Source organism: Bubalus kerabau, chromosome 5 (assembly GCF_029407905.1).
Source record: "Bubalus kerabau isolate K-KA32 ecotype Philippines breed swamp buffalo chromosome 5, PCC_UOA_SB_1v2, whole genome shotgun sequence".
In the NCBI taxonomy this organism is placed as follows: domain Eukaryota; kingdom Metazoa; phylum Chordata; class Mammalia; order Artiodactyla; family Bovidae; genus Bubalus; species Bubalus kerabau.
The window spans coordinates 98,030,956-98,052,224 of NC_073628.1; the positions used below are offsets into that span (position 1 = coordinate 98,030,956).

Here is a 21,269-nt window from a genome sequence, read left to right on the forward strand (position 1 = left end):
TGCAATTTCTCCTCTTGTTAAGCAAATCTCTAGAAAAGACCATGCTTGTTCTCACATCTGGATTTGTGTACCGTTTTCTAATTATTGTCCCTTACTTCCGTCTAACCAAATTCTAACCATTCCTCAAAATACAATTCAGTTTTCACCATGACTATGAAGTCCTCCTTAACTATTATCATGTAACATATCTTGCACTGAAGTTATAAGTCAGAAGTCAGAAAATTTCTTCTGTCGATGGTTTTGTGGGCCGCGCGGCCTCTGCTGCAACTTCTCAACCTATCACTGTAGCACGAAGGCAGCCACAGACAATACATGAACAGACGCAGCTGTGTCCCAAGAAAATTTTATCTATGAAAACAGGCAGTGGGCTGATTTGTCCTGTTGGCCATAGCTTGCTAACCTGTGTCATAGAGCATTTACTGACTAGGCTATTTACTTGGTAAAATAAATACCTTTAATCGAGTCCCTTTGGCACCAGTTGAATCAGCTCGTTCACTTCCTGCTAGATCCACCAAGCTGATTTTACTGACCTGGTAAAGAACATTGAGGCAATTAAAAAATAAGCAAGGGAGAAGCAGAAAACATTTAGAGGCAAGAAATTAAAAGATTAAGGCATAGAGAACACTAAAAAGATTAATTAGGCCTCATATGTGGCACAGGAAGACAAATATACGGCAGTCAATTTAAACAGCATGCAAAACGAGTTCACAGCAATTATCTTGGTTTAAAAGAATTTCAGAATAAACATATCTTAAAATGCTATGTCATAAAAATACATAAAACTCATTAACCCATTAAGTGACATATTAAAAATGAAGCTTTAGCAACTGAAATTCTCACACTGTTGATGGGAATGCAAAATGATATGATCGCTTTGAAAGCAGTTTGGCAGAGTCTTAAGAATCTGAACAAAAACTGACCATAAGACTCAACTATCCTACGAGTTATTTACCATGAAAAACAAAAAACAAGCACACACACAAAGACTTTCATGTACACAAGTGTTTATGGCATCTTCATTTGTAATGATAAAAAACTGGAAACAATCTAATGCCCATCAACAGATGAATTAATGAGCAAACTGTGAGATATCTACACAATGGAATACTAATCAGTCATGGAAACGAGTGAACTATTGATACATACAACAACACGGATGAATCGCAAAACCATTATGCTAAGTTGAAAGAAGCCAGGCTGAAAATAATACATACCATATGATTCTATTTATATAAAACTCTGCAAAGTGTAAACTAATCTATAGTGACAAAAAGCCAATCAGAGATGGCCTGAGGATGAGGGTGGAAGAGATTACAAAGGAGCATGAGGCAACTCTTTAGGGTAACAGAAATCCTCATTATCTGAACTGTGGTACCAGTTTTGCAGGTGTACAGTAACCCCCTTCTTATATCTCATTTCCCTTCCCATGGTTTCAGTTATCCATGGTCAACTATGTGAAAGTCGCTCAGTGGTGTCCGACTCTTTGCTACCCCATGGATTATATACTCCATGGAATTCTCCAGATCAGAACACTGGAGTGGGTAGCCTTTCCCTTCTTCAGGGGATCTTCCCAACCCAGGGATTGAACCCAGGTCCTCCTTATTGCAGGCAGATTCTTTACCACATGAGCCACAAGGGAAGCCCAAGAATACTGGAGTAGGTAGCCTATCCCTTCTCTAGTAGATCTTTGGTAAGTATTAAATGGAAAATTCCCAAAACAAACAATCCATAGGTTTTTAGTTGTGTGTCATTTTAAGTAGCATGAAGAAATCTCACTCCATCCCCATCCATGCCCAGGATGCAATCACCCCTTTATCCAGCATGTCCCACTAATCAGTACCTTAGTAGCCATCTCAGTTACCAGATTAGCTCTTGGGGTATCACAGTTCTGGTGTTCAAGTGATCTTTATTTTAATAATGGTCCCAAAACACAAAAGCAGTAATACTGATAATCCAGGTATGTCAAAAAGAAGCTTTTGACATATAAATACAGAGCTTCTCTTAAGTGTATGCTGAGGTTGCTACTATCTACGGTAGCAATGAATCTTCTATTCATGAAATTGTGAAGAGGGAAAAAGAAATTCCTGTTAGTTTTCACTGCTGAACTTCAGGCTGCAAAAGTTATGCCCACAGTGTGTGATAACTGCTTCATTAAGAGGGAAAAGGCACTAAGCTTGTACAAAAAGATATTTTGAGAGTCAGAGAGACAACACTTATATATCAATATCACAGTATATTGTTATAATTGTCCTATTTTTATTATTGCTGTTGTTAATCTCTTAATGTCCCTAATTTATAAATTAAACTTTATCACAGGTATACATATATGAGAAAAAAACAATATATATAAGGGTTTTGATACTATCTACAGTTGCTGGCATCCACTGAGGGTCATGGAAAGTATCCCCTGCAGATGGGGGGGAAGAGTTTACTATATACATATTTGATCCAGTTTTATACTCCAAATATGTGTGGTTTATTATACTTCAATAATACCTCAATAAAGTTGTTTTTTAAAAAATGCTTTGGTAAAGTATCCAAAATGGATTGTCAAGGAAGCTATGGTTATGGGGTTAATATCATTATTGTTGTAGAGCTGACATCATGGAAGAAAAGAAAAAAATGCTTTCACACAGGATGTTCCTTGGTGCCATTCAGACAAATACTACTAAATTACATTAATACAGAACCTCTGGCTAAGCAGTGTCAAGCTATTTGATTACTTATATGAAGAGTATATTTTAAAAAAATAATCTTCAGCTAAAAACAAACAAGTCATCAAGTAAAAGGTGATTTTAGTTTTTAATGATAGTGGCATCACAAAGTTCTCAGGCAAGATCTTTCATAAGAGCCAGTATAATAACTAACTTCAGATTTAAAAATTCAGCTGCATGCTACTTAGGAAAGTAGGCAGAATAGAAGTCAACATAAGTTTATTAGTAATGCCAATAAAATTAACATTTATTAAATGGCTATGCTGTGTCAGGCATTAGATACATGCACTTAACCTATATTAATATTTACTCCTCCTTACCAATCCTATGAAGTTAGAGAAACTGAGGCACAAAGAGTTTAAGTGACTTGCCCAACATAACACTGCTGAAAAATGGAAGAGCCAAGATCTAAAGCAAGCAATTTAATTCCAATCTACTATATTCAGCCAACCACTATAGAAAATGAGAAATTAACAAGCACAGGCATTTGAAGAACACCAAAAATGCTGTGTAGTTATTTTTATCCCCCAAAATTAAACACATCTTGTTTGCTTAAACAGTTTAATTCCACAGTAATATTATCAGAGCTCAAAAAAGTAAAATACATATACCAAAGATGTTAGTAAGGTAATTGAGAGGTTCCGATCAAGAAACAAAGGAAGGATTTTCTTCCCTTCAGAACTGCTTAACCCTCTTGCATGGAGTAGTTTTTGAGACTCAAGTGTCTTGGTTTGTTTCTTATTTTCTACCTTGCAATTTCACTTAAAAACCCACACTCAGAACTGGTATAGAGTGGAATATAAATGACAAGCATAAAGTATAAGATACCCTCCATTAAGTAAAAGGGCACTTTCCTCCCTTCCACAAAATCCAAAGGTAGCAAGAGAGGCTTACGGAAACCTCCATTCCACACAACTCAAGCCCAGACACTGATGTTCTCCTACCTTCTCAGTGGAAAGGTTGGTCTCAGTATCATGTTTCTTCTGGGTGAAGACAATGGTGAACACAGCGTGGGAACGGCTACTTGTTTCATTCATGTTGGTAGCTGCCACTGTCCTAAAAAATATAAAGGTGATCACATGATAATAGAATCCTTAGATGAATGTTAAAATGACAGCAGCCTCCAAATTATAAGCATAACAATCACAAGCAACAGTTTTAAACTTCTTCATATTACAAGACTGCCATTTCCACAAAACTGTTCTGAATACTTTGTGATCCTATCAAGCTACCTCCAACTTCAAAGGCACCCCATCAGAATCATTTTTCATACTCCAGCTCTACCTTCAGAAAGCACCGAGGCATCTGATTTTTATTGTTCATTAAGTGCTCAATTATTCCAGAATCAATTACTACCATAGGCATGTGATGACCAACATTTTACCATGACTTGATCAAAACCTAACAGCAGAACTTAACCAAAGTTCTGATTTGGATCAGTAGTGTGCTGTCTGGATAAGAACACCAAATATGCTGAGACCACTGTTTTTCCTGCACAGCCAAAGGATCAGAGCACTCCACGATAAAAGCAACTTCCACAGCTATAAATGTGGTTTCAAACCCTTAACCAGGAACTAAGGGACTCAAAATGTACCAAAAACCTCGATCATGAGTCTGTTTCCTTCCATACCTGGCTTTGTTCCCAGCGTCCATGAGGTCAGCAATGTCTGTGTAGGAAGTGACTGCCAACTTTGACAGGTCCTCCACATAAGGGCCAAGAAGGGGATGTTCACGCACACGCAGATGACCCTTGTTTTTGGGATTCAGCAAGTCTCGTACTCTTTCACAGTAAATTTCCATGTAGCTCACCTAAGAATATGTTATTAAAGTGATTTAGAGGACTTGAAAAAAGAAATCCTATACATTAAAAAGTTTAAATCTTTTTATTTTTGCATCTTTTATTAAAAGCTCTACAATTTGAGATCAACAGCCTTTACAGTGTGAAATGCCATAGTTCCAGTCCCTTTCATTCTCTTACCAGTAGCACAGATATAACTCAGTACTGGTGGTAAAGGATCTTCCCAACTCAGGGATCGAACCTATATCTCTTGCATCTCCTGCATTGGCAGGTGGATTCTTTACTACTAGTACCACTTGCAAAGCCCTTTTAGTAATCAATTATTAGGGCTTCCCGGGTAGCTCAGTGGTTAAGAATCTGCCTGCCGATGCAGGAGACGCAGGTTTGATCCCTGGGTTGGGAAGATCCCCTGGGGAAGGAAATGGCAACCCACTCCAATATTCTTGCCTGGGAGATCCCAGGAACAGAGGAGACTGGTGGGCTACATATAGTCCATGGGGTCACAAAAGAGTCAGACACAACTTAGTGACTAAACAACAACAAATCAGTTATTCACGGGGCTTTTTTTCTAATGTATGATGTTGTCAATAACTGAGGATTAAAATTACTCCAAAAGCTTGAAAATAAGATTTCTAGTAGTGTTAAAACTTAGTCAAAAAGATACCCTGGAAAGAAAATTTCCAGCCAAAAGAAATGTAAGTGACAAAGCACTGAGGTAGAAATGTTCCTGGTGTGTTCCAGAAATGGCTGAAGCAGAGTGAACAAGGGAGAGAAACAGGAGAGGGGGTAGGGGTCCCACCAATGTAAAGAAAAACAAAATATCAACCAGGGATCCACCCTATGCTCCAAAAAGGCCTGTGAACTCTGCATAATATGAAAGAAAATGGCATCCTCTTCTACTACCTTTAAGTTCGAAAATTTCAATCATATTGTCATGCTCCCTACCCTTTGAGTTTAAACTATACCATAAGCCACAGACTTTTGAACAAAGATTTATTTGCAACATTCTTCATATTAACCATAACTTTAGAATAGCCTCAAAGTACAGAAGTGGGGAAATAGTTAAGTGATCTATAGCTCTGTCATAATTTGGAACTATTTAAAAGTAGCATTTGAGGGAATGGAGCACCGAGGACTGTTTTTAACCCACAGCTGTACGCACCTCTACAGAGTAAGACATTTCCTCGTTACAGTTGTCATTGATTTTCTCAAAAAGCTCTTCACATAACTGTAGGAGCAGAACGAAAGGCATAAGTCAGAACTTACCCATGAGTGCTAAAGGAATTAGCAAGATTTTTTTTCTCTTTTTCAAAATGTTAATGGCATCAACATCAAGGGTAAATGCTTTGAATGAAATAAAAGGAAAGTTTGGAATACATTCCTCTCAGCTAATCTCTATTTCCCCTCAACAATATCACCTCAACGTTCCCTGAGAAAGAAAGCCACATTTAGGTGAAGAGAATTGTCTCTTCTATTGTTATGTCATTGATTTCACTTCATGGGAATGCAACTCTTCATATCATACTAGAATTAACTGTGACTCTACCATGAGTATTATAACTGTAGAAGTAAAACTACTAATTTCCACACTTATTTATCATGATATATAAATTTTATTATATGTTATCAGTTACTATATATATTGTAAATTTATACATACACACATACATGTATAGGGAACACACACACTATTTGAAGGAAGTAAATGAAGGTATTTTCAAGAAGAGTTTTGACTCTATAATTTCTCCCCTTTACCTCTGCCTTAAGATTCCAACCCCTCTTATGAGAGGCAATCCATTACACAGTGACATTTCTGGTGGAATACATTAATTTTTCTAGATCAGGAAAATTATAAAATTTTAATCTCCCTATCCTTTAATTTACTTAAAATATGTGATGCTTTAAATAAGAATAATTAATAAAAATCCACTGAATTTTCATTTGCTATATGCTTCATATTAAAGCAGTCACAAACCTTTGAAAAATGAGCTGTATGTTCATGATTCTCCAGAAGTTCAAATAGAACTTAAAATGTATTACAAGTGTCAGTTTCTAGAACTTAACAATCTTTTTAAAAATTCATGCTTTGGCATTAAAATATTCCAAAATTTTATCAGGAAAAGAGATGCATATGTAACCATGCAAGAATTACATTAACAAACAAACAAAAGAGAAGGAGAAACTAAGTGTGGTAATGGGGTAAAATAAATGACTCACGTTACTTGCTATAATCTACGAACGATTATTTTACTGCTGAAAAAGTTATTACATAGAAGTAAAAGCAAAGACTCCAGAACTACCCTGCCTCCTCGTGGATCCTAGATCTGCCACGTACAGGTGACATGCTCTTTCCGTGCCTCAGTTCCCTCATCTATAAATGAGGGAAACAAGGGCACCGACCTCTCAAGGGCCACATGAAGAGGATCAGATGAGCTAAGAATTGTAAAGAACTTAGACCTGTGCCTGGCACGTGATGAGTGCTCATAATGTTTTCTCTAACTAGTATTATAATTATTACCATTACTATACATAAAGAACAATTCCCAAACATATGTCTTAATTCAGACATATACTTTTTACAGAAAAAAGTATGCTAGTATCTTCAATTTTTTCTGAAAATGTCCTAATCTTTTTTAATAATTTCAATTATATAGCTGAATTTAAAAGTATAAATCCAATAAATCCTTTCAAAAAAGTAGCTATTTCTCCTTATGTATTTTATTTTCAGAATACAGCAATGGCCACGCTAGGCCTACAGTAAAAGAACATATTAAAATTAATTCAAAATATCACTAATAAAAGCAAACCATATTCCTGTTATTAGCAAAAGAAGTTCCTTCTAAATATACCTATGTAACAACTTTTCTCAGTTCCCAAACAAAATACAAAATCAAGACTAACTGCTCTTAAAAAAAATATCAGACTGTTCAAAGTTTAAGTGATAGAATTAACTTAATAAAATAAAAGAGAAGGCAATCAAAAAAACAAAAATAGTCATATTCCTAAGAAGTGATCTGGGTGCTCATAATGTTAAGAAACATGAACTGGGGAAAAATATCAGACCAACACTCACTAAGTGTTCCTAGGATTCGGAACAGAACACGGCACCTACCATCACGTTTAAAAGAAGCTGATAACATTGTTCTAAAGATAAAGTAACATAATGTTGGATATAAAGACAGACTCTGAATACATATCAGTCTTTTCCATCAGGCTGTGAGCTCCTCTGAAGGAAAGGGACAGGTGATTTAACCTTTATGCCCTGCATACGATAGTCCCTGAGTAAATTTTTGCTAAATAAAAACTGTTAAAGTAATTAAGGACTAAGAGTAATAATGAACAGAAGTTTTTTGTTGCTGTGTTTTTCACCTGTGGAATAATGCCAGCCTGGCTTTCTTCTTGTTTACCCATCATTGTATAAGACTTTCCAGCACCAGTCTGCCCATAGGCAAAAATACAGACATTATATCCCTCAAAGGCATGTAAGAGCATTTCCTTTCCAATATCATTGTATACACGGTTTTGAGATGCAAAACAGGGATCTTCGGGCTGTAAAAGGAAAAATAAATGGCATTCATTCATACTTTTTCCTATGCTTATTAATTACTTCTATAATAAACAAGTGTTTCAAATCAGAATAGTGCCCCCTATATAGTTTATTTTTCTCATTAAACACACACACACAGGTACTAGAGATATTCAGGCCACCCATACATAAAAATATTTACATGAAATTATCTGACATCATTACATTTCATTTTCCATAACCCTGAAAGTATCACTCTTCCATTCATAGGGAGCTCCAAGAAAATTTTCTTAAGTGGGAAACGTGACTAGAAAATCAAAGATCAAATCCAAATATAAAAATACTTCTTTGGGGACTTCCCTGGCAGTCTAGTAGTTAAGACTGTGTTTGCAATGCAGCGGAACATGGGTTTGATCCCTGGTTGGGGAAGAGCCCACATGCCAAATGCAACAAATTGCAACAAATGCATCCCACATGCAACAACTAATTCTTTGAACTCCCTCCAGGTAGTGCCCTTATTTCTCAATAACACAGCTTTTGGAGAATGTTTTCCAGTCCCTTTCACAGACTCTTCCCTTGGCAATTAGGCTTTGCAGTACTTTAAAACATCTCCTACTCTAATGCAAAACAGGAAAAAAAAAAGTGTGTAATAGAGACACAGAAGCAAACTTTAGGAACAATCACTAGAAGCCAGCAAGATTTGGGGTCCTGTAATTAGTAAGGGCACACTGCAAAAGGTCCTACTCTTCATTTGCCTAGATGTTGGTAATCTCCGCTTTCCCTGTAGAGCCGCAGGCTCCTTCAAACCATTTAAAACCCAGTGTTCTACTACACTGCACCATGGGTACACTCACCGAGGTGTGAGACCAGTAGGAGTAGTCAAAGCTGAAAGACTTTGGAGCTTCCTTTGGGTTCTTTGGGTTAATAATACCTGCAGGAGGAAAACGTTTTGATTTTATAAGTCACTCAATTAAATGTGAGTTCAACATGATATTATGCAGTAAGCTCAAAACATTCAAATCAGTAAACTCATACAACTGAATCACAATAGGGCAACTGAAAAATAAAATCAATCAAATTTTTAATAGATAGGGTCTACATATAGAACTCAAAAAAAAAAAAAAAAAAAAAAATCAGACCAACAACATTTACAAGATGTCACCAGGATTTACAAGAGAGCTTGGTATATAGTAGGTATTCAGTAAATAGTCTGTGACTGAATCTAGGTAAGTTAGAAGAAAAAAAATCTGGAAATGGGCTATGGGACCATTTCAAGGTACTTCATTAAGGCTTGAAATATATCAACACATTAAAAATAAATATAGAAAAATTATTGAATTAATCCAACCACTTCTTGAAACAAACTCTTTTTAAAGATCTTATTATCTATTTAAGAAAAGCATTTAGTAAGGAAGCATTCATTGGAAGGATAGTTTTATTTCTGAAATCACCGTTTACATCAAAAGTGATTTCTTGGGTAATTAGTCCAGTCACATACTTCAGGGACTAGACTGAATACTGAGGCTTGGCCTCCTTTCTTCCTTCACATACACAAAGCTTTACTACCTCATATTTCACATGGAATAGAATCTTTGTAACATGTGGCCATGAAGTCGCCTCAAAGACCAGGCATCTCAACCAATCCACTTCTCTAAGGCAGGGCCACATCCCAAGCTATCAGTGAGATCAGGATTAAAAAATAAATCTGTCCCCCGGGCAGCTGCTGCTTGGGACACAAATAGCAACAGTTGCTACGGTGCTTAGTTCTCTCTCACTGGATTCCACAGGGTATGGCCACACTTATGTTCCAACCTCAAATGCTGACAGAGGATTAATAAGGCTCACAGCACATAATCATGTGACAAGGAGACATGGTTCTAGAAAGAACATCTCCTCCACACACAAATGGTAATCTAAGCAAAGAAGTATGTTTCTAAACAAAAGGCCCTACCTGCAAGACTTAAATAGCAGCCAACGTTCATGGAGCACTTAATCTGGCTGTAAGTACTTTCTATGCACAGACCTATTTAATCCTCCCAATTACTTAATAAGGCAGATGCTTTATTATCTCCCTTTTATAAAGAAACCATCACAAAGAAGTTAAGGAAAACCCAAGGCTACAGGGCTAGCTAGCGGCAATTCAGGATGTGAATCTGGGAAGTTCAGCTCCTGAGCCCAGACACCCACCACTCAAATACTCCACACATGCAGCGATCACCAAGGAAAACACAGTAAGCCCCTTCTACACATGTGATTATGCATGTGCATGTACATTTATGACCACCTCAGACCCAAACTGTATAGGCATTGTTCAGAACTCTCCTCATCCATATGAAACAAGGAACTATGAGAATTACAGTTCCTAAAAGATGAAAGACCACACAGAAACTCTACCAAGAAAACGGAAATTAGCATCAGACTTGGTGAACCAGATTCCAGGTTTCAGTGGCTCAGCAAAAAGGAAAATCACAAGATATAGGAAATGACCTATGAAGTAGTCGTCACCACTCAAAACCATGGTGAACATCTGCTGTCATAAAACTTTAAGCCGTATCTTATCCACTCTTAGGCTACTCACCGGCAGCACCAAGCTGCCAAGGACAACTTAAGAAAGGGCAAGTGTGCCAATCCTGCCCCTTTGCTCTCCTTTCTCTAGTAAAGCAAAGAAAAACTACTCCAGCGATTAATTTCCTTGAATCACACAAAATCCTTTCCTCTTCCTTAACAGACCCTTCTCCCTGATCTTTGAAACTTTTGAAACTAATAAATATTCCTAACTTCCAGCTTCAAAATCAAGCTGCTTTTTATTTTTATCTATTTTTTTGCTTTCCAGCTATTACGTATTCCACTCAGCACACAGATGCATGAATTTATTTAACAAACTTTGGCGGGGGTGGGGGCACATTTGCTGTGTATTGTGTTTGGTATACAAAGAAAGATAAGAGAGATACACCTTTTCTTTTTCAAATTTCTATTGAATGTTTATATTTTATTGAATACTGGTTTACAGCATTAGATTAAGTTCATGTGTACAACATTTTATTTCTACTTCTGAATACTCTACATCAAACTGCCTTTTAAATAACTGCCTTATTATTAACAAAAGTATCTTTACTTGAACATAAATAAATAAAAACAGAATTTTAAAGAGCCATTTATGTTAACAGTTATGTCAAACAAGATGAAATTTACCCACAATATTTTAAAATTTTTAATTGCTAAATGAAATAAAACACCTTGGAAAAATGCAAAATTCAATGTTCTTGTTACCTGTTGTGGGGGGAATGTAGGCACACTCAGAAGGCATAGGTTATTTCCATATATTAGAATGGGAAGCAGTTAAAGAGTTGTTTTATACTATTCTTTATATTTACATATATATTACATATATATTATCTTGAATATATTAAATATTTACTAGCAAAAAATTTTAAGACTCTATAACTCTGTAAAGAGAAAAAACTGTGATAAAGATAAAATATTAATGACAGCACTTGAGCTCATAGACAATGAATTCACATTTTGATAGGATGCGCCAGAGGATTTTTCTTTCTGAAGAGCTAAACTCTAACTCACTTCAAGTCAACTAAGAAACAGGATGTCTCCAAGCATTAATAAAAGAGGGGAGAGAGGAGAGTGTACATGTGTAAAGGATATAGGACTTGTAATCAGAGGACCAGCATCAGTAAGAACAAGAAATATTTTTAGATTTTCTTACAACCTTGGGTGTTGTTACACTTTCGTATCCTCTCTAAAACTGAGGTAATACCTAGTTCACAGGATTAAATGAGGAAAGCACTACACAAATGCTAATTTTCAAAATTAGGTATTTTATCTTGTTTTAAATTCCCTCAATGGGTATGATAACCCATATTCTATGAGAAAAGTTTACTGGTAAAATAAGCTAATGCATAATACAAGAATTCAACTTCTTGGCAAGAGTCAATGAATCAATACTATATTGGAGTCCTTGAGACGTGACATCAAATCTCTGGTGCTCCTTCCCCATTAAAAATCCCTTCAGTACATGGACCATGTCTTATGGATCCTCTGTGCTGCCCTACATCAAGCAGGCACTCAGATGAATGCCCTCCATGGGTCACATATAATTTTAATTTCATTAAATCCTGCACCATTTTCATGAAAAACAACAAAAAAGAAAAACCAAAACAGTATATACCTATGCAGTATACATGTAAAATACATGTATACAGTATTTAAAAATACAGTAGTTAAAAAAAAAAAAAGCAATAAATTTTATCAACTTTCACCGAATAGAGAGAGAACTCTATCACTGAAAAGACTGGGCAATATTTAAAACAGTGATTCTTGTATCAAAGTCAAATGAGCCAAAACACAGTGTGCAGGGCTTTTAATTTGTCTCTCATTCTCGGGCTCCAAAAACACTGCAAATGGTGACTGCAGCCATGAAATTAAAGGACACTTGCTCCTTGGAAGAAAGCTATGACAAACCTGGGCAGCATATTAAAAAGCAGAGACATTACTTTGCCGATAAAGGTCCATCTAGTCAAAGCTATGGTTTTTCTAGTAGTCATGTATGGATGTGAGAGTTGGACCATAAAGAAAGCTGAGCACCAAAGAATTGATGCTTTGGAACTGTGGTGTTGGAGAAGACTCTTGAGAGTCCCTTGGACTGCAAGGAGATCTGACTGGTAAATCTTAAAGGAAATTGGTCCTGAATATTCATTGGAAGGACTGATACTGAAACTCCAATACTTTGGCCACCTGATGTGAAGAGCTGACTCATTGGAAAAGACCCTGATGCTGGAAAAGACTGAAGGAAGGAGAAGGGGACAACAAAAGATGAGATGGTTGTATGGCATAACCGACTCGATGGACATGAGTTTGAACAAACTCCGGGAGTTGGTGATGGACAGGGAAGTCTGGTGTGCTGCAGTCCTTGGGGTTGCAAAGAGTCTGACATGACTGAGCAACTGAACTGAACTAAAAGCATTCACATGTGCGTGGAACTATAGCAATTAATGAATATGTTCAACATTTAAACCATATCTTCATCAATGCAAAAGGTATTACAAATATAGTATGCCTCCCAGGGTCAAGTGTCATCAGTGTACAGGCTTTCTCTAGGATAAATCAATACTTCTTCTTCAAGGAAAGGATTCCTGGTATATTTTGAGGACGGGAGTTAAACGTAATTCTATTTTATGAAGTGCTGCACTATACTTCATGGTGCTTTCTTTCATATAAAATTATTTCACACAGCTTTTCAAGACTCCTTCTACACCCGAGGCCTCCTCTTCTATCAAGATTTCTCTAGACACACTGTGTACTCCAGATCTGGACCCACCTCCACTAGCAATTTCCTGTAGACTATCATAGAATCACTTATGACTTTTTTCTCTCCCTCTCCACATCTCATCTATGTTGTCAGTTCTATTTTGAAAATGTACTGAGAATCCCACAACTTGTCACTACCACCTTTATCACCATCCTGGTGCAAGCCACCTTCTCTCCCACCTGGATGCAACACCTCCTAACTGGGCTCCCCACTATCCTTTGGGCCTCTGAAGGTAATGATCCTTCTCAGACGCAATCCAGACCAGCTCTAAGATGAGCCTCCAGGGAACCCTCCGATCGTACACTGAACAAAACTCCACTCCCTCCGCAACCTCCTCTCCAAAGAGGCACCCTTCACTCCAGTCCCACTGGCCTTCTTACTAGACACACATTCTCGTCTCAGGGTCTCCATACTTACTACTCTGCAGGAATGCTTTCTCCCTGGTATCTGACCAGCACATGCCCCCAATTTCACACAGGTCTCCAAATGAACATCATTTTTATCACAGGGCCCTTTTCTGATCATCCAATTTAAATCAGCATTCACTTCACTCTCCATCCTCTTACCCTGCCTGATTTTTCTTCATTGCTCTCATAAGTACCTGACTTATTATATGAGTCACTGAGGTGAAAGTAAGTTCCATGAGACCAGAATTTGTTTCATTCACTGCTCTACTCTCTAGTACCAGGAAAGTGCCTTACACATGGTAGATACTCAACATATACCAAAGAGCCAATGAATTTGTTAGTTTTATCTTTCCTTATAGATTGTCACTTCTTTGTGGCTGGAAACCATGACTCCTCTTTCTATATCACTCACAGTGCTGACTTGGTAAGTAGGTGATGCTTATGTGTGAACTGGAAGGTAGCTCTCTCAACACCACTTACTTCCTGAGTCTTCTCCCTGAGTAGCCAACGTGTTCAGCTTCTGGCAAGAATCATTAATCTCTGGGAAGGAGGTATCTAAATTTCAACCCAGATAACAGAAATACAGTTTCTAGGAAACAGCAGTAGTAGGTAAACCAGGAACAAGGGGAAAAATGACCAGGTTTTAAATAGTATAGGCATAAGAAGAATTACTGATGGAGGACAGCAGGAAAGGCAAGGATAATGGACAGTCATATGGTGGAGGCACAAGGGTGGAATGGGTATTGAAAAACCCTCTTCCTCAGGTCTTCAGAATTGTTTCTTCAGTGGTTTGGTGATTAAAAAAAAAAAAAAAAACCCGCTGCCAAGCAGGAGACACAGGTTTGATCCCTGCCTGAGTCAGGAGGATTCCCTGCAGAAGGAAATGACGATTCACTCCAGTATTCTTGCCTGGAAATCCCACGAACAGAGAAGTGTGGCAGGCTACAGTCCATGGGGTTGCAAAAGAGACAGACACCACTTAGCAACTAAACAACAACACAACAGCTTACAGTTTGTATTTCACAGGAAATTCAGAATCTCATGGCAGACAGAGGTATCTTACCATTGAAATCTATTGCTGCAGAATTTTCTCCTATGGTCTAGACATGATAAGCTTGCTTTGCGTGAGACTTCTTATGTAGGTATGAAACACATTCTTGATCTCACACACAAGGCACACACCCTAGAGGCACTGCCCTATCATAAACACTAGAAGATGTAAATAAATGCCAAGTTCTCAGCATTCAAGTAGTTTCACCTTCCCAAGTAGTTCCCCTGAAACATACATTCAATTAGAAGGGTGAGGCGCTCAGCATCTGGCTCAATGCCCAGCACAGAGCAGAGACTCAACAGGAAGTGGCTGAATCACTGTTGAGTATCACAGCTACAACCAGAATGGTGCATCATTCAAAGCCCTTCAACAAAAGTACTGTCCCAACAGCATCCATCCAGAAAAGTCCATGCTCCTGATCTTTCTGCCTGTCTTCCAGTGGTCCCTGCCCTGCGTACGCATACTCAATGAGCTCCCAAGTCTGAAACAGAGCTAGTTTCTACACTAACATTACTCTTTTTCAAAGGAAGGGTTATTGCAGAAGATTCCAAGATCCTAATTGAACAAAGGAAAAGTTAAGCAGCCCTTTCTTCATTGGGCACATGTACTGAGCACATTTATGAAGTACAAACTATGTCCCAGGCACTGGGCTAGGGATGTGACGGCAAGCAAAAGAGTTCTTTCTGCCTTTCCAGAGCTCAGAATCAATGGAGGTGACAGACATACAATCCCACAAAATAAATACATGCTTTCAAATTCTGGCAAGATCCATGCTACCCAAGCATTGGGTCCTGTAAGAACATATAAACAGGAATATACAAAAGGAAATATACAAAAAACAGACACTTTGTAGTCAGTAGACTCTGACTTGGTGAAAGAGAAAGCCAGGCTGAAGGATAAGTAGAAGACAGTGCTGATAATATTAGCCAACACTTCCCAGGAGGCAATAGGGGTAAAGAATCTGCCTGCCAATGCAGGAGACACAGAGATGAGAGTTTGATCCCTGGGTCAGGAAGACCTCCTGGAGTAGGAAATGGCAATCTAGTATTCTTGTCTGGAAAACTCCATGGGCAGAGGAGTCTGGTGGGCTACAATCCATAGGACCACAAAGAGTTGGACACGACTGAGCACGAACACTTCGTATGTCCTGAGCACCGTGCTAACACATCACGTGGACACACTCATTTAATCCGCACAATAACCTTATGCAATCATCATCTCCACTTCACGTTTGGAGTGCCTGAGCTCCCCAAGGCCAGAGCCTGAACTGGAATTTAGACCATCTGGCTCCAAGGCTCTGAACCACTGAGCAAGGTGCATCCCAGGCCAGGGAACTCCACTAAGAAGGCCTGGGGCAAAAAGAAGATTGTGAATCACAGGTACTGGTTTGACAGGTGAAGTTCACGTGCAGTGAGCAGCAAAGAGTAGAAAAGCACTAAAATCTCAGGATCATGGGCAGACTCCAAGGAGCGGGTGCATCCCTGCCCAATGAGAAGCCACTGGAGTGACTTGGTTACAGTGATGGATGGGCTACAGCATGGAGAAAAGACTAGAAGAAAGCATGAATGGAAGCATGGAGGCCAATTACACAGAACACAACCACCACTGTAGAACATTTGGGAACTTCTGCTTGCCATTTACATAAAAACTCCCATGAGAACTGCATCAGGCAACAGAAACCCGTAAGTTCCAGTGTGTGGCATTTGTGGGGGCCAGGAGAAAGAAAGGTCTATATCAAAACCATTGTGTTTCTTGATCCAAAATGGAATTTCGTTTTACAATTTGACCCAATATTCAATAATCAAAACCTATGATGATCTAGGAAATATTTCTAGAAGACATTATTATTAAATATTTTAACAATGAAGAAAATAGAATACTATAGAAGATTTGATCTAACCTCACTGTGAGTATCCAATATCATTCTAGGGTTCATCTATAACTCGGCACATAATAAACAGTAAGCACCAATTTTCTTATCTGTAAACTGGGTATAATAATAGAGCCTAACTTTATAGAATTGTTGGATACCAATTAACGTCAAGAGTTTTAGCTCAGGACCTAGCATAAAGTAAATATTCACAATATTCTTTAACAAATATTTGGGTGCTTACCATGCCCCACGCAAGAAGGTATCCAGTGAAAAATCAGTTCCTGCCTTGAAGGAGCTTACATTCTAACCAGGAAATCAGACAGTTAACTAAGAGAGATAGTATAACCTGGTGAAGAAAAGTAAAGAAGAGTTAGGAGATACAAAGTGGCAATGGAGGTGGGAGGAGTGATGAGAATAGGCAGACTGCCACGTCTGAGAAGATGATGTTTGAGCAGGGATCTGCAGGACATTTAGGGTACTGCAGGACCACCAGTATAAACAATAATGACCCGCGAAGTCAGAGAGCTAGCCAGATCGTGTCGTCAAGGTGAGAATCTTTAGTTATATTCTAAAAGTGACAAGAAACCAAAAAAGGATTTAAAGCACAGGGGTGAAACAATGAGGTTTCAGTTCAGTTCAGTCACTCAGTCATGTCTGACTCTTTGCAACCCCACAAAATGAAGCATGCCAGGCTTCCCTGTCCATCACCAACTCCAGGAGCTTGCTCAAACTCATGTCCATCGAGTACGTGATGCCATCCAACCATCTCATCCTCTGTCACCCCCTTCTCCTCCTGTCTTCAATCTTTCCCAGCATCAGGGTCTTTTCCAATGAGTCCATTCTTCACATCAGGTGGCCAGAGTATTGGAACTTCAGCTTTAGCATCAGTCCTTCCAATGAATATTCAGAGCTGATTTCCTTGAGGACTGACTGGTTGGATCTCCCTGCAGTCCAAGGGACTCTCAAGAATCTTCTCTAACACCATAGTTCAAAAGCATCAATTCTTTGGCACTCAGCTTTCTTTATGGTCCAACTCTCACATCCATACACGACTACTGGAAAAACCATAGCTCTGACTAGACAGACTTTTGTTGGCAAAGTAAAGCCTCTGCTTTTTAATACACTGCCTAGGTTTGTCAAAGTTTTTCTTCCAAAGAGCTAACATCTTTATGGCTGCAGTCACCATCTACAGAGATTCTGGAGCCCAAGTAAGTAAAGTCTGTCAACGTTTCCATTGTTTTCTCATCTATTTGCCATGAAGTGATGGAACTGGATGCCATGATCTTAGTTTTTTGAATGTTGAGTTTTAAGCCATGTCTAAAATAGGACTCTGGCTACTGCATAGGAACAAAAGCAGAAGGAGAAAGACAGGAAGCTACTGGAGTGTTCTTGGACAAGAGTGCAAATGATAAAAAGTAACCAGATTCAGGAGAGATGGTGAAAGCAGAGAAAACAGAATTGATTTATTGATGAATTACACATGGCCTGTAAGAAAAAGAGAGAAGACTAGAGTGACTCCAATATTTCTGGTCTAAGAAACTAAAAGAATTGGAAGAATGAAGGAGAGCCACTTGAGCTGGGTGAGGAGGGGAAATCGGTTCTGTTGAAGACATGCTGAGTTTGAGATAACGTCTTAGACCTTTAAGTACAGTTAAGTTAGCAGTTGGGTAGACAAGTCTAGAGTTCTAAAAAGGGGTTCAGGCTGGAGAAATGAGTTTGAGAGTTACTGTCACCTCAGAGACATTTAAAACCTTGAGCCTAGATGAAATCACCTAGGGAGTCTGTCTTCTCTGAAGACAGAAAAGATATCAAAGAGAAGAGACGAAGTCCTGGTGTACATTCAACACAGGAAATAAGGTAAGAGAAGAGAATGGCCTGTGAGGAAGGCAGGCAATCAGGAGAGGACAGGATCCTGAGAGACAAGAGACAAAGGAAGTCAGGCTATGTTAGCGACTGTCATTAGTGTTTATCATCATAACCATCTTTGGACTCCCCAGAGGAAGAGTCTTTTTTGTTCAGGTGATCTACTCATGTCCCCATAACTCACTCTACTCATCCTCACCTCTGGGCCTTGGTTCCCATCACCATCCACATCTCATCTGGTTTTAAGGCTGTTTCCTTAAGTCTCCCTTTATAAATCAGAAAGGCAGCCTTAGAACTGAAGGTCTGATTTGATTGTATCTTCCCCAAGTCCACAGGATAGATAACTTCACATTTATTTATCCTCCCCTGCAACTTTCACACCTTGCCCCTTTTGTCTTCAAACTTTTTTTTCTTCCTGCTGATATCCCTTACCTTAGGAGAACTAGAGAAGAGAGAAGAGGATAGCATCTTTCATGTAAAGGCCTGAAGACCCTTATCCAAGATAAATGGAAATGCCTTTAAAATGATTTCCATAAAATGTTCTATAGGTTTTAGTTTATTGATGAACCATAAGACCATCTTCTCTTTCTTGGAGTCCCTTCAAGTCAAAACTAGCTTTTAAAAGACTGCTAAGTCCCCCAAATTAACCCCCTTTTTCCCCTTGCCTTCTTTCCAACTTTGTTACTTCAGCATCAAGATGCAGACATAATGTTTTAATTACTAAGTCCTAGAAAACAAGGCAGTCAAAACAAGAGTTGTACTCAAAAAGCCCTTTTATTCTCCAGAATAAATTTGTTTATCTAATATCTCAAAGTCTCTATGTAGCAATTACACTGTTGTTGGCAAACTATTAAAGATTTTGCCTGCAACTACAATTAACATATCATTGTGGCATCAGAGTAAATTAACTTTTCTAAAACAGCATGTTTTGAGTTTGTTAAAAATCCCAGTGATATCTTCAGCACCAACTTCCATTTCCAAAAGCTTTCTATATCCAAATTTAAGAAATATGGCATTTTTCTTAAATTTATATCCAAAACCATAAAACTAAACCCCATAAGCAGCTTCTTCCCAACACAGAATAGTGTATTTTCAAAATATATTAAAATGGTATAACGTATATTACCATAAAGTAGATTTGAGCAAAAGACCAACAATCATAAAATTTCCTAATCATTTAAAATAACAAAATTAGATTCTAAATCTTATAAAAGGATAAATTGTACTGTATATGTTTACTACATAGCTGACCCTTGAACAACACAGGTTTGAAATGCATGGGTCCACTTACATGTGGATTGTTTTCAATAGTAAATACACAGTACTACACAATCTAGGGTTCGTTAAATCCATGGATGCAAACCACGGATACAAACGGTCAACAGATTATAGGCCGATTTTAAACTGCTGAGGGTCGCCAACCTAACCCCCTTGATATTCAAGGGTCAACTATGCACTCAATCTCAGAGTATTAAAAAGTAAGTCAGAAAGAGAAACACAAATACCATATGAGAGCACTTATATGTGGAATCTAAAATATAACACAAATGGACGTAGTTACAAAACAGAAACAGACTCAGAGACATGGAAAACAAACTTATGTTTACCAAAGGGGAAAAGGGGGTAGAAGAGGGATAAATTAGGAGTTCAGAATTAGCAGATACAAAGCACTATATATAAAAGTAGATGAACAACAAGGTCCTACAGAGCACTGGGAACTCTATTTAATGTCCTGTAATAAATCATAATGGAAAAGAATATCAAAAAGAAAATAGATATAAGAAGAGATATATATATCAGAATGACTTTGCTATACACCAGAAACTAACATTGTAAATCAACTATGCTGCTGTTAAGTTGCTCAGTTGTGTTGGACTCTGTGACCCCATGGACTGCAGCACTCCAGGATTCCCTGTCCTTCACTATCTCCCAGAGTTTGCTCAAATTCATATCCATTGAGTCAGTGATGCTATCCAACCATCTCATCCTCTGTCACCCCATTCTCCTGCCATCAGTCTTTCCCAGCATCAGGGTCTTTTCCAATGAGTTGGCTCTTCCCATCAGGTGGCCAAAGTATTGGAGCTTCAGCTTCAGCATCGGTCCTTCCAATGAATATTCAGAGCTGATTTCCTTTAGGACTGAATGGTTGGATTTCCTTGCAATCCAAGGGACTCTCAGGAGTCTTCTCTAGCACCATAGTTCAAAAGCATCAATTCTTCGGCGCTCAGCCTTCTTTATGGTCCAACTCTCACATTCATACATGACTACTGGAAAAACCATAGCTTTGACTAGATGGACCTTTGTCAGCAAAGTGATGTCTCTGCTTTTTAATACACTGTCTAGGTTTGTCATAGCTTTTCTTCCAAAGAACAAAAACTTTTTAATTTCATGGCGGCAGTCTCCATCTGCAGTGCATCTGCAGTGATTAGGGACGCCAAGAAAATCAAGTCTGTCACTGCTTCTATTGTTTTCCCATCTATTTGCCATGAAGTGATGGGACCAGACGCCATGATCTTAGTTTTCTGAATGTTGAGTTTCAAGCCAGCTTTTCACTCTCCTCTTTCACCTTCATCAAGAGGTTCTTTAGTTGCTCTTCACTTTCTGCCATTAGGGTGGTGTCATCTGCACTTGAGGTTATTGATATTTCTCCTGGCAATCTTGATTCCAGCTTGTGCTTCATCCAGCCCAGCATTTCTCATGATGTACTCTGCATATAG

General features: G+C 38.3%; 1 protein-coding gene across 7 annotated transcripts in view; it reads right to left on the minus strand.

The window, feature by feature from the left end:
- The window catches only part of KIF1B (kinesin family member 1B), a 148,993-nt gene that overhangs the window by 102,250 nt on the left and 25,474 nt on the right, over window positions 1-21,269 (minus strand). For all 7 annotated transcript variants that reach the window (XM_055582354.1, XM_055582352.1, XM_055582351.1 and 4 more), the window contains exons 3-8: window positions 8,893-8,969; window positions 7,882-8,061; window positions 5,675-5,740; window positions 4,345-4,523; window positions 3,659-3,770; window positions 453-530 (exon numbers count right to left, since the gene is read on the minus strand). In XM_055582354.1, coding sequence (XP_055438329.1) covers window positions 453-530; window positions 3,659-3,770; window positions 4,345-4,523; window positions 5,675-5,740; window positions 7,882-8,061; window positions 8,893-8,969 — 692 coding nt within the window. The remainder of the gene's footprint in view (window positions 1-452; window positions 531-3,658; window positions 3,771-4,344; window positions 4,524-5,674; window positions 5,741-7,881; window positions 8,062-8,892; window positions 8,970-21,269) is intronic.